General features: G+C 38.6%; 1 protein-coding gene across 12 annotated transcripts in view; it reads right to left on the bottom strand.

Annotated features, from left to right (window-relative positions):
- FHIP1A (FHF complex subunit HOOK interacting protein 1A) overlaps positions 1 to 13,881 on the bottom strand; it is a 208,684-nt gene that overhangs the window by 66,321 nt on the left and 128,482 nt on the right. For all 12 annotated transcript variants that reach the window (XM_019641183.1, XM_019641189.1, XM_019641182.1 and 9 more), the window contains 2 exons: positions 5,011 to 5,169; positions 3,167 to 3,253 (listed from right to left, as the gene is read on the bottom strand). In XM_019641183.1, the coding sequence (XP_019496728.1) occupies positions 3,167 to 3,253; positions 5,011 to 5,169 (246 nt within the window). The remainder of the gene's footprint in view (positions 1 to 3,166; positions 3,254 to 5,010; positions 5,170 to 13,881) is intronic.

Below are 13,881 nucleotides of genomic sequence, written 5' to 3'. Positions count from 1 at the left end.
GGAAAGTCACATTACATCTGCCATATTGGACATAACCCTGCAGGTCTAGGACTGAACACTATAATCAAATACATTCATATTTCTTCTACAAAACATACAAATATTAACACAAGTGAGATAAAACCAGCCCCGAGACAGTTCAGGTATAAGTTTGCTACCAAATGAGTTAAACAAAGGTTAGGTTGTGCTACCATATGAATTATTAAACAAAAAAGAAATTCAGTTTTCAGAGCTTTTTGAATTTTTGAGTTGTGGATAAGGGATTGTAGACCTGTATATTCACACTACAGAAAACTACACAGCCCTATTTTTAAATAAAACAAACAAGCAAACAACAAAAAACAGATATGTCTTTGTACTAATCCAGTAGAATAGATGGAAATCCCACCACACTAGATGAAGAAAGTACACAGGAAAACAACTTGCAAAGGCAGTATTTTATTACACATATTAGAGCAGAGAGAGAAAAGGTACAGATAATCTTCAACCCCCACTCACCACCTTTTACTACCCACAACCCTTTGTAATGACTTTACCTCTGGTTAAGAAATGCTATGAAAATACTGTTTATTACTATTAACTGTGCGTGACATGAGAAAGTTTTTAAGTATGAATTTATTTATATTATTTATGAGACAGAGAGACCAACTTCACCTCTGCAAACTGCCTACATCAATGGCAAGTAACTAGAATGTTTTGCATAAACTAGGGGCTGAGATAGTACATAAAGGAAATTTATTTAGGATATTAAATGAGGCTCCTCTGTCAATGCAAAGACCCCAAAATATGAAACTATGAACAGGATCCTCTGCTATAGACTTGAAAGTCCCAGGTATCCCTTCCCACACCGAAGGAGAGGATACTAGCTATAGTATCCCAATGGGAACCCCTCAAGAAACACCCAATTCTGGACTTCTTTGCTCATCTGCCTCTGAACCTGTCTTGTCATTCATAAAAGGCTCTTTTCTTCATCAACCACGTAGGGAGCCAAGAGCCAGCGGAGAGGCTGTCCACCTTCCCCACTTGCCCTTGCTGCCTTCCTAAGCCTTTAATTCTAAACGAGAAAGACACACACACAAAAAGATGAAGAGCGGAAAGGAAAATAAATTAAGGAGAAAATATTCTCCCTAGTCATTCAACAGCCCTGAGAGGAACGGTCCACAATGGATAAAAGTTAGGAATTTTAATTAGGGATTAGAAGTTCAAATCTAGTATGCTAATGTTCACGCTGCATTTATATAGTCAATATTGACTACTTTTTTCACAATAACCATGTATTAAAATAACTTCATGACTTAAAAACCTAATATTTTAATTACAGGCATAATTGAGAACATATTAATTAATATACGTAAAATGCTATTATTCTCTATGAACCAGCCACTGTCTGGGAATGTACTAAGTGCAAACACTCTGCCTGGCACTTCATTCCATTTGTGTGCTGTTTATTCAACCTCTAAGTCTAAGGTACTGTGCTTGGCACTAGAGATACCCCAGTGAACAAAACAGGTGTGAACCCTCCCCTCAAGAAGCAGAGAAACCATTGTGGAGACAGACATCAAGCAAGTTAATGAAGTTAATGCACATTTAATGATTTAATTCCGCTTGTGGTGAGTGCTATGAAAAAGAAGTACAGAGTGACCAGTCAGGTCCTCATTGCGGCTTTCTTAGTGGATCTCATCCTCAAGTATGGATAAAGAGTTGTCATTAATATTGGTAACATTAAGTTATGCTAATTATAATAACATAAACTATCCCAAACAAATAATACTTTTATAATTATAGCTATTAGAATAATGACTTAGGAAATTATATCAATCAGTCAATGAGGAAAACAACGGGAATAAATGTGGAAGAAAGTCTAAATATGTGAGAGAGTATATGGATAATTACTGCCACAGAATTTTACTAACACTACTGTATTCCTCCACAGAGGAAAATTCCTCCATGTAGAGGATTAGACTTTCTAGACAAGACATCCACCCCACCCCTAGAACAGCAAGATACTAACAGAAGGACAACCTGGAGACAAATACAAGGTTTACATTTTCCAAAGATATCTTCCATATTTTACAAGACATTATTAATTTCAAACATTCAGTCTCTTTGTGCCCAGACACCACAATAACCTAGAAATCTCAATACCTTGATGTCAAACCACATCCAAGATTACCTCTTGAACCTAGAAGTAACACAAAATTCCTAATCAAACGAAGTGCCCTGTTTGTTTTAGAAAATATTTCCACTATGCTCAGAAGGCGCCGAATGGTAAGAGATGAACATCTTCTATCAAGACAGGCTGCTCTAAACTAGAGCTCCCATCAGCATGTGCAGCCCGGTTTCAAAGTTGCCATAATCAGGTAACCTTAGATTCTGTAGAATGAGAGCTCATGGAAATGGAATGTCTAGATGTAGAAAGGTGGGCATTCCATCAAAAAAATGTGCTAAGTCGTCTCTTGCTTCTCTCCTACAAAAGCTGGTGATTCCAACCACTTGACAAAGATCCTCTGAGCTAAATACTGCATATGCGTCTTTACTTAGTGAAGAAAAGAACTCCTTAAAATTAGAATTCTAGGTCCATGGGTGTCTCCTGACAGCTCCCAATGGAACAGCTATCAGATGACTTATTATACAAAATAAGCGGAACATAAGGAATTCAGAGTGGTGCTAATGAGACAGCCAACCTTTGATGGGACCCTCACTTGGCCTCACTTTAAAGTTTTGCTGTCGCAAAATTGTTATAATAAAAAATTGTGTTCTCAGGAATGGCAAATCCATGGGACTTGTGCTACCCGTGCCCCTCTCCACATCCACAGTAAACCTTCCACCCTCCTGGACAGACCTGGCCTTAGAGGACGCGTGACAGAGTTCCAAGGAGCCACCACCCATCAACTGGAGCAGGCACAAGAGTCAGTCTGTTTGCCAATCCTACTTTAGACTGTTTTACTTGACATTCAACATGCTATATTCTATGACACCAAATGGATCCCATCAGACTTAAGCTGTCGCCATTGCTAAGACCTGTGTTTGACAGCGCCAAGGAATATGGACGGAACGAGAGGAAAATAAGGCTAAAGTCACCATCAAGTCCATTACACCATGTTCGCCTTCTTCAGTTTCCATCTGTTTGTTGTACAGATAAAGGGTCCACCAGCCAATTACTAACCTTATGGAGAGCAGGAGCCAGCACTGGTACCAAGAACCCATTGTAAATATAGTTTACCAGCTGATTACGAATCAAAGGGTGAGCAACCTAAGAGAGAAACAAGTAGTCATGAAAAAGACAAAGAATTCAATCTTTAGGGCTTCTTAAAATCAAACATTTCTGTGTACATCCTGAATTCAAAAAGAAAATCCAAATGTTCGCCATTTATTCTATGGGTTAAAGAATAATTCAGACTTCAAACCACCATGTAATTTTTTCAGATGGTTTATTCCAGTATAAACAGCTTGGGCTTTCAAATTATTAAAAAATGGTAATTTTAAGTTTCTGTTTATAAACAGACAGTAAATAGACAAACTATGTATAAGGACTCAAGTTAAAACTAACTGAAAAGTATAATTTTTGCCCCATAATTCCATCTATATCTCATCTCAGCTTGTGACTAATTTAAAAAAAAAAGAATGTAACTGTCAAAATGAACAATTAAATACATATGTTTTGCTAACAGGAGAATGGTCTCATTTTGAAGGTGTATTTTCTGCTACTTATTTTATTGGGAGGAAGGCATTTAGAAAAATTTTTAATAAAAAATAGATCCTATTCAAAAGCAGAAAACATTATCATAGGTACAACACTGTCTATATTTGATTTGCAAAATATGTTTAACATGGATAACCCTTAGTAATATCTTTTATAAGTAATCTTTTCAATAGTACCCCCAAACAAAAAAAGTCTTAAAAATATATGGCCTCAATTTCAAAATACAGTATAAAATATATCACTTCTCTGTTCTTAACATGCTGGTTAGCTTTACTTCTTCCTTTAAAAAAATAATAAAGTAAAACAATAAAATAAAAAGCAATTTCTAGGGAAGTGAGGCTAGATCTTTAAATTACTAATAATCTCTGTGTACATTTGGGAAGAAACTAATAGTTCCATCTCTTTTATTTCCACACACTTCAGCAAGAAAATGTTGATAGACTGTAATATTAAAGGAAAAAAATAACTTAAGATGTAATCCACTTATCTTATATATAAATAAAACTTCCTTTGACTTAGCAATAAAAATGAGATGGGAACCAAAGTAATTTACTTGCATTTTCTTCCAGAAGCTATTTCTTTATTTGGTAGATAAACAGATTATAACTAACATTTTTCACCTTACAATCATCATAAAGAAAATTTGATTTCTTAATAAATCCAATATTAAGGTGATGTTTATGTGGTATAGAAATAAAACATTTTTGATGAAAACCCACTACATCCTTAAATGTACATAAAATCTGATTTTTATTGAAAACAGTATCAAGAAATCTGAAAGTAAAAATCTAATCAAGAAGCCAAATATACTAGAGTTTATTGGCTGGGTTTTTTTCCCCGAAGCAGGCCAATTTCAAAGCAAATTTAATTTGTGTTGCTAAGAAGATGCTTAACTTCTTCTAAATTCAATTGGGATAACAATATTCTTCATGTAGTATGCACCATTAAGCAAAAGAAAGTGTTTTCCTTTGTCGACTCCCCAAAAGACCTTGAAATAGAAGTGATATAATTTGGAGTACTTAGAAGCCTAAAAATATCTATTTAATGAGTCAGGCACTGAACTTATTTTTGATGGTTAAGTGGATAATCAAACAGAATTAACATTTTTTTATAAGGAAGATAAAAAATTTTTTTCTCTTCTCAAAACTTCCTAGAAACCCAGACACTAACATTTTTACTCATTCAAGGACATTCAGTATGCTTCAAGTCGAGCATCCATATTCCATCAACATTTATTGAAATAAAGGGACCGTGTATAAACAAATCCTTTACACATAACAAAAGCCCCCTCGATTGTGCTCCAGTACCTGTATGACGGCGTTGCAAAACTCCAGGGAGTTCATGAACTGCACCAGAGCAGGGAGGAGGAGCCAGTCGTCCTGCAGAAGGCAGTGCCACTCCTCGCCTTTCTCTTCCAGCTTTGTAGGCAGGGAAGAGTACAGACCACTGAGCCCGGTTGCGAGTACCTGAGTTTAGAAATAAAAATGTAATCAACTCCTTTCCAAAGTCCTTAACCTGCCGCTAACAGCTCCCAGGTGAGGCCAATGCCACTGCTCCAAAGACTGCACTTGAAGTGACAAGGTATTAAAAGTATTGGAAGGTGTCCGCTAGCTAGGGAGGATTCGACAGGTGGGGACAGCAGAGGACAACTCCAGCAGGGGGAATAGCAGCACCCAGGGTATTTGGCTAATACAAGCACATTGATACGGGTTGCTTATCTTTCATGTAGCAGGCATATGCTGCGCCAGGGGCGGGGGGAGTGAGGGAGAAACATGCAAAGATGAAGAAAACATGATTTCTGCCCCCAAGGTGTTCAGGAGACAGGCAAGCTCATAACCAGTGCATTACAGTACAATACACTGAGTGCAAGTGCAGAGAAGGCACACACTCCAGTCAATGGGAGGAAGCCCTAGACCAAGGTGGACCAAGACAGAAGATCTCACAGGTAAGAACCATGAGCGGCTTTATGAGAAAGAGTCCTGCACACATGTTAAAGGTCATGACTGACACAGTCTAAAAAGCACTTTTTTCTCCCCAAAATCAATGCATGACTTTTATTGCATCTTGAAAATATCACAAATAAGTCTGAGGAATCATTCCGCATCTTCGTGTTTCTGTCGCTGGACAACTTAGATCTTATTCATCGGCCTGCTGAACTGTTCCTTTTTCAGAAACATAGATACCATCCAAAAATTTTCTGATATCCTTGTTTTCAACTGTTGTGGCTGGTTGCATCAAAGCAGCTGAATTTGATACAAGTTCAATGTCTTTTTTTCTCTCAAGAATTAACTCATCTTTCGGGGCTTGAGATACTGAACAAGCAACACAACCTCAACCGAACCCTGTGGATGTATTTTTTACCCAAGAAATTTCAGATTTCAACAAGAGAACCATCCTCCTGAATAATGACATTGATGGGGAAGTGAGCACACACAGACCTCATCTTGTAATGGACGCCCAATGTAACACCCTTGATCATATTCTGTACATGACTACAGAGAGTGCAAACAGCAGCCAGTTCCTTTCTATTTCCCCCACATTTGTCAACCAGAGCCTCTTCTTTTTCTTTCCGGGAGACTGAGCTCTACATTGATGTTACTGAAGTCCCTCCACAGGGTGCCTCTGGGGCCCCTTCACAACAACTGTGGTCCCTTCAGAGTGATGGCCACATTTTCTGGAATGTCCACCATCTGATTGCTGAGAATGGTCTTCATCCTCGCAGTGGATGCAGCAAAGAGCTCAAAAACACTTCAATCTGATCTTCACAAATTACACCTAGAATAACTGGCGGTCATGGGTCAGTTAGACATGATGGCAATAATTCAAACAGAGCTAAAGCGTGTCTAAACTGAAAAGAAAGGAGGAAATAATTTTGAGATTCACGGGTAAGGTAGATATGAGGGTGATCTAACTATGACATCTGTCCATCCAGTATTAATCCAAAGTCCACGGGGTGCTCTCTTCCTAAAATGAAACTGACAGCATTTAGGCTTAATGAGTGGGGCTGAATGAGAACTCAACTGTCAAGTTATCCAGCTTGGTGGAACACGCTTGTGCTGAGTGCCTGTTGATTGTACTTTGGGGAGTGTAAGACCAAGGGAAACAATGAGTTTCACGGTCCTGGAGGTCTCCCAGCTGGGAAGTGATGCCAGCCAAACAGCAGATACTGATTGGGCAGAGGTGCAAAGGGTGGACAGGAATGGCACAGACTGGAAACAAAGAAGTGGACCATTAAAGGCATCCCTCTAGGCAGCGATTCTCAACCTGTGGGTCGCGAACCCTTTGGGGGTCGAATGACCCTTTCACAGGGGTCACCTAAGACCATCGGAAAACAAAAAGATATTTACATTGCAATTCATAACAGTAGCAAAATTACAGTTATAGAGTAGCAACGAAAATAATTTTATGGTTGGGGGTCATCACAACATGAGGAACTGCATTAAGGGGTCGCGGCATTAGGAAAGTTGAGAACCGCTGCTCTAGGGTAAACCCTGAGGTTATGAGGGACTCAAGTGGGATGGAAATATTCAAGAAAACATTCAGTCCTAAGCTAGGCCCTGGAAAAAAAAAACTGCCAAGTATTTATTGATCTCAGTCCAATAAGAGATGGACAGGCAATTATAATAGTGTAACAAATGCTCAGAATACATCATAGGAAATATATAGTGCTGTGGATATACAAAAGGCCCTTAACCCAGACTTCAGGGGTGTGGCACCCTGGAGCAGGAAATGTTCTCAGAAGGGATGTCCATGCTGCTGAAAAATAAATAATAGCCGGAAAAAGAGTGTCATAAGGAAGGATATTCTAAGCAGAGGATGTACAAAAACTCAAAGGAGAAAGAAAAGATGGCATCTTCCAGGAACTACATGCAGGATTGTCAGTGTGTAGATTTAGAGGTGGAAGGAGCCTGACACGGTAAGCAGGGGGCAGGTCCTGCAGGGTTTTGGAGACCAGGAGAAAGAGCTGGAGGGACATCCCAATGCGGAGCCCAGGAGGCAGCTGTGGGCCTGGTGCTTAGGAGAGGGATCTGGACTAGAGATAGAGATCTGAAACCATCCATATGCAGATGGCGCCTCAAGCCATACAGGCCAGAGGGAGAGATGCAACAAAAGAATCCATAGTTTCTGGCATCAGAAACAGAAAGTCAGAAGGAGGTGTGGGTCCAGCTATGTTGAACTTGGAAAAATGATCTTTAAACTCATTGCTGCCTCTCCTGTTCCCTCGTTCTGTTCTCACAACACCCTCTGCATTTGTGCAGCAACTGTCATTCTTCTATGATACTTATTCGTTTATCAGCTGTCTTCCCCATCTCACCTGGTCTGATTTACTCACTCCAGTTCACAGTGGAGGTGTGGATGATTTGTCTAGTGTGGTCTGTGAAGGATCAGATGCCAGTGGTACTTCCCATGAGTACACATCCAGCTCGACCACAGCATACAGCCCTGGCCTGGGACATGGGAACCAGGAGGTCTTAGCACAGGAAAACCAGGTGACGCCATGGGAAGGAGAGGAGGGGATAATGTGGAATAGGAGTAGGAAGGGCAGTGAGAGACACAGGTGAGCCATTTCAATATTAGAGACATCAAAAGATTATATACATTTCTCTGTTCTGTGTCCTAGGGACCTTCATTCACTCATGCACTCACTCACTCATTAAAGAAGAATTAAGGAGCACTTTTCAGGCCAGGTAATATGGTAATTACAGGAAATACAACAGTAAACAACATTGTGCATTTCTCTCTTTTTCAAAATCAAGGCATCTGTGGCCCCAAAGGAGAATGTCCCCTATTTAAAGTACTTAACTCCTTGTCAACATACCCAAACAAATCACTTTAATTCCAGTTTTGAATGTGACCCCAGTGAGTAGACTGTAATAAATTAGAAACTTCTGCCAAGAGAGGACAGAGACCCAAAGGTCTCCTTCAAGGGAAGTCTAACCTTGATGCCACATTTTTATAATCAATTACATTTGCTCACTCATGCTAAATTAACCACAGAACAAAGGCCTTAATTCCGCATACTCTCGGTTCCTTAACTACTCGGAGGCTTTGAAGATGAATTCATTGAGACAGGCTTAATTTGCCTAACTAAAAAGCTGGGAATAACTATTTAGTATATCAATATAATTACAGCAACATTAATCTTCAAATTATATACATCAGTGACGGTAATTAAAAATAACACATACCTAATATTCACATTTTTAAAAGAGTCTTCTTGGAAAAGGCATGGCTGAGATGCAAACAGAAGCCTACCTGTACAAGACGATGCAGTATAATAACCAGACATGGGGTCCTGTCATGTTCTTGCTACTATAAGTGGAACTAAAGAAAGTCTGTGCTATATGCTCCAGGCAAAGAAACGTGGAAGAAAATACTCTGCAGAACAAAGAGTATTGCATAGTCTTAAGAATGAGATTCTAAATCTTTACTGCTCAACTTTTATATCCTCCTAAGACTTTGCTCAGCGTTTAGACTCACTCACCCACTCCACATATATTTCTAGAACGTAGACTAGGAGCCAGGTACTATGTGAGGCTGGCACTGGGGAAAGAGCAGTGAGCAAGTCAGACCAGGTGAGATGGAGAAGACACATGATAAACTAATAAATGCAAGAAAGACGATTCCTACCCAAAAAGACAGAGCTGTGGGAACAGGACAAACGAAAGGGAGAGACACCCCAGGTTTGCAGATAATTTTTCCAAGAGCTTCATAGCACAATCTATTTACTTTTACATTTTATTTTTTTAAACAAACAGGTTTTATTTGTCACCATGAAAATCTGATTTTTAAACAGGTTCTTGGACTGGCGGCTCATATCCATCAGCTCGTTGAACGTGAGCACCTGCCTCACCCCAGTAGCTTTGGGACTGCTACCTTCGCCATGAAGCTCCATGAGTTTTCCCAATTCAAACTCGGGCTCCTTCAGCATTTTGACTTTTCTAACAAAGACATCATGGAGCGGAGAAATAGATTGACAGGCCTTTGCTAGGTCTTTTCCAATGCTATCTGGAATCAGTTTATTGACCACTTCTTTCAAGTCATTTGTCTGCACCTCTCAGGTCATGATTCCCATCATCTTCTTCCTGTTGATGCTGAGCATCAGAGGTCTTTCGAACCTGATTGTTACATTTTTTAGTGAAACCGACACAGAATAGACAAAGCAAGTAACCATCGGTAGTCTTGACAGCAACATGAGTTTCAATCATGGTCTGCCATTTTTTGACCATGGAGCACATTTTGTCACAGGTAAGAGCCATGCCACGGAAATTAGGCAGCTTTTGTCCTGAGCATCCTCAGTAATTAGCTTGAATTTTCTAAATGCAACTTCAACATTCTTCAGATCAGCTAGGCTCACTTAAAAAACATGACCCTTGAGACCATCAGATGCGATTTTGGTTCCTTGAGTTCACGTGACTGTTTTCCCAATATTTCTTATATTGAACATAGCTGGTGCTTTCACATCACATCAATCTTGGCTGCTTTCTTGCCGCCATTTGTAAGGTGCTTATTCTTGCCAACAGCCATGTGCTGCTCAGAGAGCTAAAAGGCTAAATTTCATTTTTAACTTAAAAAATTTTAAATACATAGACATTCAACAGCTTATTAAAAATAAAATGCTGATCAGCTATTTTAAACTTTTATTGATCCTCAACACACAAAAGTAATTATAAAACATTGTATTCATTCCCAGCACATTATTAACCCAGTATTTTTAATTTATCTTCTCTCAAAAGTCTCCTTACAAGATACTCACCTTATAATCACCTTATAAAACTACAAGGATAACAACAGGTAATTTAAAAAGCAAAACACTTCCCTGACAGCAGTGTAACATGGCAGTTGTTGAGACCATGGATTTTAGTACCAGACTAGCATGGTTTTAAACCTGACTCTGCCATTTACAGGGACTTATTAACTCCTCAAGGGTTTAGTTTCTTCTGGGTTGCTGCAAGGATTAAAGAATAATATACTGCACGTAAATAGATGACCATCGTGGCTGACACGTAGCAATGTTTCCGATGGAAGGAAGGAAGATGGCATGCACAGAGCACTGAACATGTCAGGGAAGGTCCATCTTTAACTTGAAACATCTAATGGTGCCCAGTTAATTTTAGCAAAAAGAAAAAAATTTTTTAGCAGATGGCTTTAGTCTGAAGCTAGCAGCAGAACACCTGCTGGGGACCATTTAATACACCTTGCCAAAATAAAAAGCCTCATAAATTTTAGATATGGGATCAATAATTTCTGCCTGGGCTGTGTACCTAAAGGTTGCTTATTTCAATTTGCATTTCCTAATTTATGTCTACGCTGTTTTCTACTTTTGCCAATATGTAACAAGTGACAAGGGCTTAATCATCAATATTTGGTTTAAACAAATCAAAAGAAGACAGGGTCATAGAGTCCCCAGCCATTTGTTGGCACTAATTTGTTGCCTAGAGTGTCCTCATTCTCTCTTTTCTTAAAAAGGCACATGTGAGATAAGAGGCAGTGGAACTAGCGAGCTCTTCCTATCAATTGTAACAACAGAAGTGTCCAAAAGTGGTCCAGTTTCATGAAAGAGTCATTACTCTTCCCAAAGCCTGATGTTAACACACTTGGACAATCATACTAATTAGAGAAAGATTTTAGTCAATTGTGGTCCTTAGCCGGATGGTTAATAGAGTACGCTTTTATATTCAACATAAAAAGTCCCCCCCTTTTTAAAAATTATGTTGTCATATGTAATTATAGAAAAGTGAGTACAAATGAGATTATGGGATCCATCCTGAGGGGGCAACTTAACACAAGGAGGCTCTGTGTCCCATCCCAGCAAATGAGGTCAGCTGGAGATGTTGTTTTTCCTCCAATTTTAATGAATTGTACAGTGTTCTGAAACATGTTTTTATAAAAGAAACGATTACTCAGTGAAATCTGTTGATAACGTAAGTGGAAATCTAAACATTAAAAACATGCTCCATTCTAGTCCTAATAAATTTAAATGTTTAAGTATGAAATACTACAAACACATAAACTGTAACAGAATAGAAACCATCCCCAAGATTTAACAGATTTTAATATTTGGCCATAATTTCTTCAGGTCACTTTATTTTTTTCAGAAAATAAAACATAATAGAGCTGAACCCTATACCAATCCCATTACCATCATTTCCCCTCCTTCATCCCCAAAAGTAACCAGTCTTGAACTTAGTACATATTATTCCTATACTTGTTTTTGTATTTTTGCTGTATTCAGATGTATCCAAAAAAACAGCATACACTAGAATTTTGCGTCTTAAAACTTTATGTAAATTTTATGTAAATACTAACATATTATATGCCACCTTTCACTATTTATTTTTTTACGTAACATGTTTTTAGCCTTTTGGTATTCACATATGTAGATAAAGTATAGTCACACGTTAATATATATGATGCATTCATTTCTAATGCTAAGTAGCATTCTATTGATGTAGAACAAATCAGTTTATCTTTCCCTTACTGTGTTTCTATTTTTCTCTTCCTCACATCACTAATCTATTGAATATCTCTGTGCATGTATACTTGCAAACATGTGCCAGATTTCCCGAGGGCAGATATCTAGAAGTAAAGATGCAGGATCACATGGTATGCAGATATTCAATTTTATTAAATATTACCACATTGCCTTCCTGTGTTACTGTACCAATTTACATTCTCAAGAGTTCTTGTTTTTCCGCACCTTTGACAACACTTGGTGTTATCAGATGTCTAATGGTTAGCCTCTCCCATAATCATCTGTTGCTCATTGTGGGGTGATTTGCATTTCTGATGCTAGGGAAGATGAGCATATTTTCTTATGTTTATCGGCTTTGGGTGTCTTCTGGAAATGGCCCGTTCATATCCTTTGCCCATTTTTTCTAATTAGTTGTTTCATCAATTTCTTTTCATTTGTAGCATTACAAATATTTTTCTATATTTTGAGTACCAATAATTTATAGTTATGTGTGTTGCACAGATCTTCTCCTAATCTGTATTTTTGCTCTTAATTCCAGTTTTTTCTTCATGGTTGGTGTTTTATAGGAAATCTTGATAGTTTATCATTTATGTACAAGGTAGTGGTTAAGCACACGGGTCCTTGAGTCAGACTGCCCAGGTTCAAATCCTGACTCTGTCCCTCACTAGCCATAGACACAGCTTTGGTGGGGGTGACGCATTATCTGCCTACCACGATTGCTATATCCAGTCTGGAGCACCTTTGAAGAAATTTAAGCAATAACACAGCACAATCAGAATTCATTTAGGAGTTTAATCTGACGGTGTAAAATGGGTGAGATTGCGAGATGCTGAGGAAGTAAGGGAGACACATTAGGGTCTAGAAACAAGAGTGGGAGGAATCAGAAGGGAAAGGAGGAGCTGGATATGCACAATGCTGTGGAGGTAGAAGCTTATTTAGAAATAAACATTTTTTTTCAGGGAGCTCAAAGAAAGGCAAACTTGATATGTTGGCACAGGTGAATGGAATCAGTTCTTCACTTCCCATTGGACTATCAATCTTTGTTCAATTTTTTATTCCATTGGCCAGAACCCAGAATAAAAGACACCTGGTACTCTTAATTTTTTTAAACTGAAATTCTATTTTTCAAAAAAAATGTACTTTTTTTTTTTTTTACCCTGAAATAAACATTCACCAGACACTAGGTGACCCTGGTTTATTAGTAAAAATAGGAGTTTTGTGGTATAAAGAAGTTGACCGCTTCTGAACCTCAAAGCAACATAAAGTGTGTTACTCACTAGGGTTGCTATTAGCATTCTGAGCAGGTCAGTTCCTTACTGTGCAAGACCATTCCACAAACTACTGGACATTAAGCATTCCTGGCCTCTGTACACCAAGTGCCTGTTAACCTCCCATTTCAGCCACCCCATGTCCCTATGGCAACCAAACACACCCCACACATATTTCTAAATGTCCTCTAAGTGCCCTAACCCCCTGGTCAAGAACTACCCATGTGGCGTTAATTAACAATGAATCTAATCTACTTATGGCAACTTGCCTGGGTTGCTCCAAAAAAACTCACTAATGGTCTTATACACTATTCCAGCAGAATCAGGCATACTTAAGGCAATATAGTTTACAAAGAAATATAATGAGATGAGTGGTCACAGGAAGTGGAGTACAGCATAAGGAATAGAGTCAGTGGAATTGTAACAGCTATATA

This window comes from Hipposideros armiger, unplaced genomic scaffold (assembly GCF_001890085.2).
Source record: "Hipposideros armiger isolate ML-2016 unplaced genomic scaffold, ASM189008v1 scaffold_58, whole genome shotgun sequence".
NCBI classification, from domain to species: domain Eukaryota; kingdom Metazoa; phylum Chordata; class Mammalia; order Chiroptera; family Hipposideridae; genus Hipposideros; species Hipposideros armiger.
Note: the sequence above shows the minus strand (reverse complement) of the source record. Positions and strands in the feature narration are given on the sequence as shown.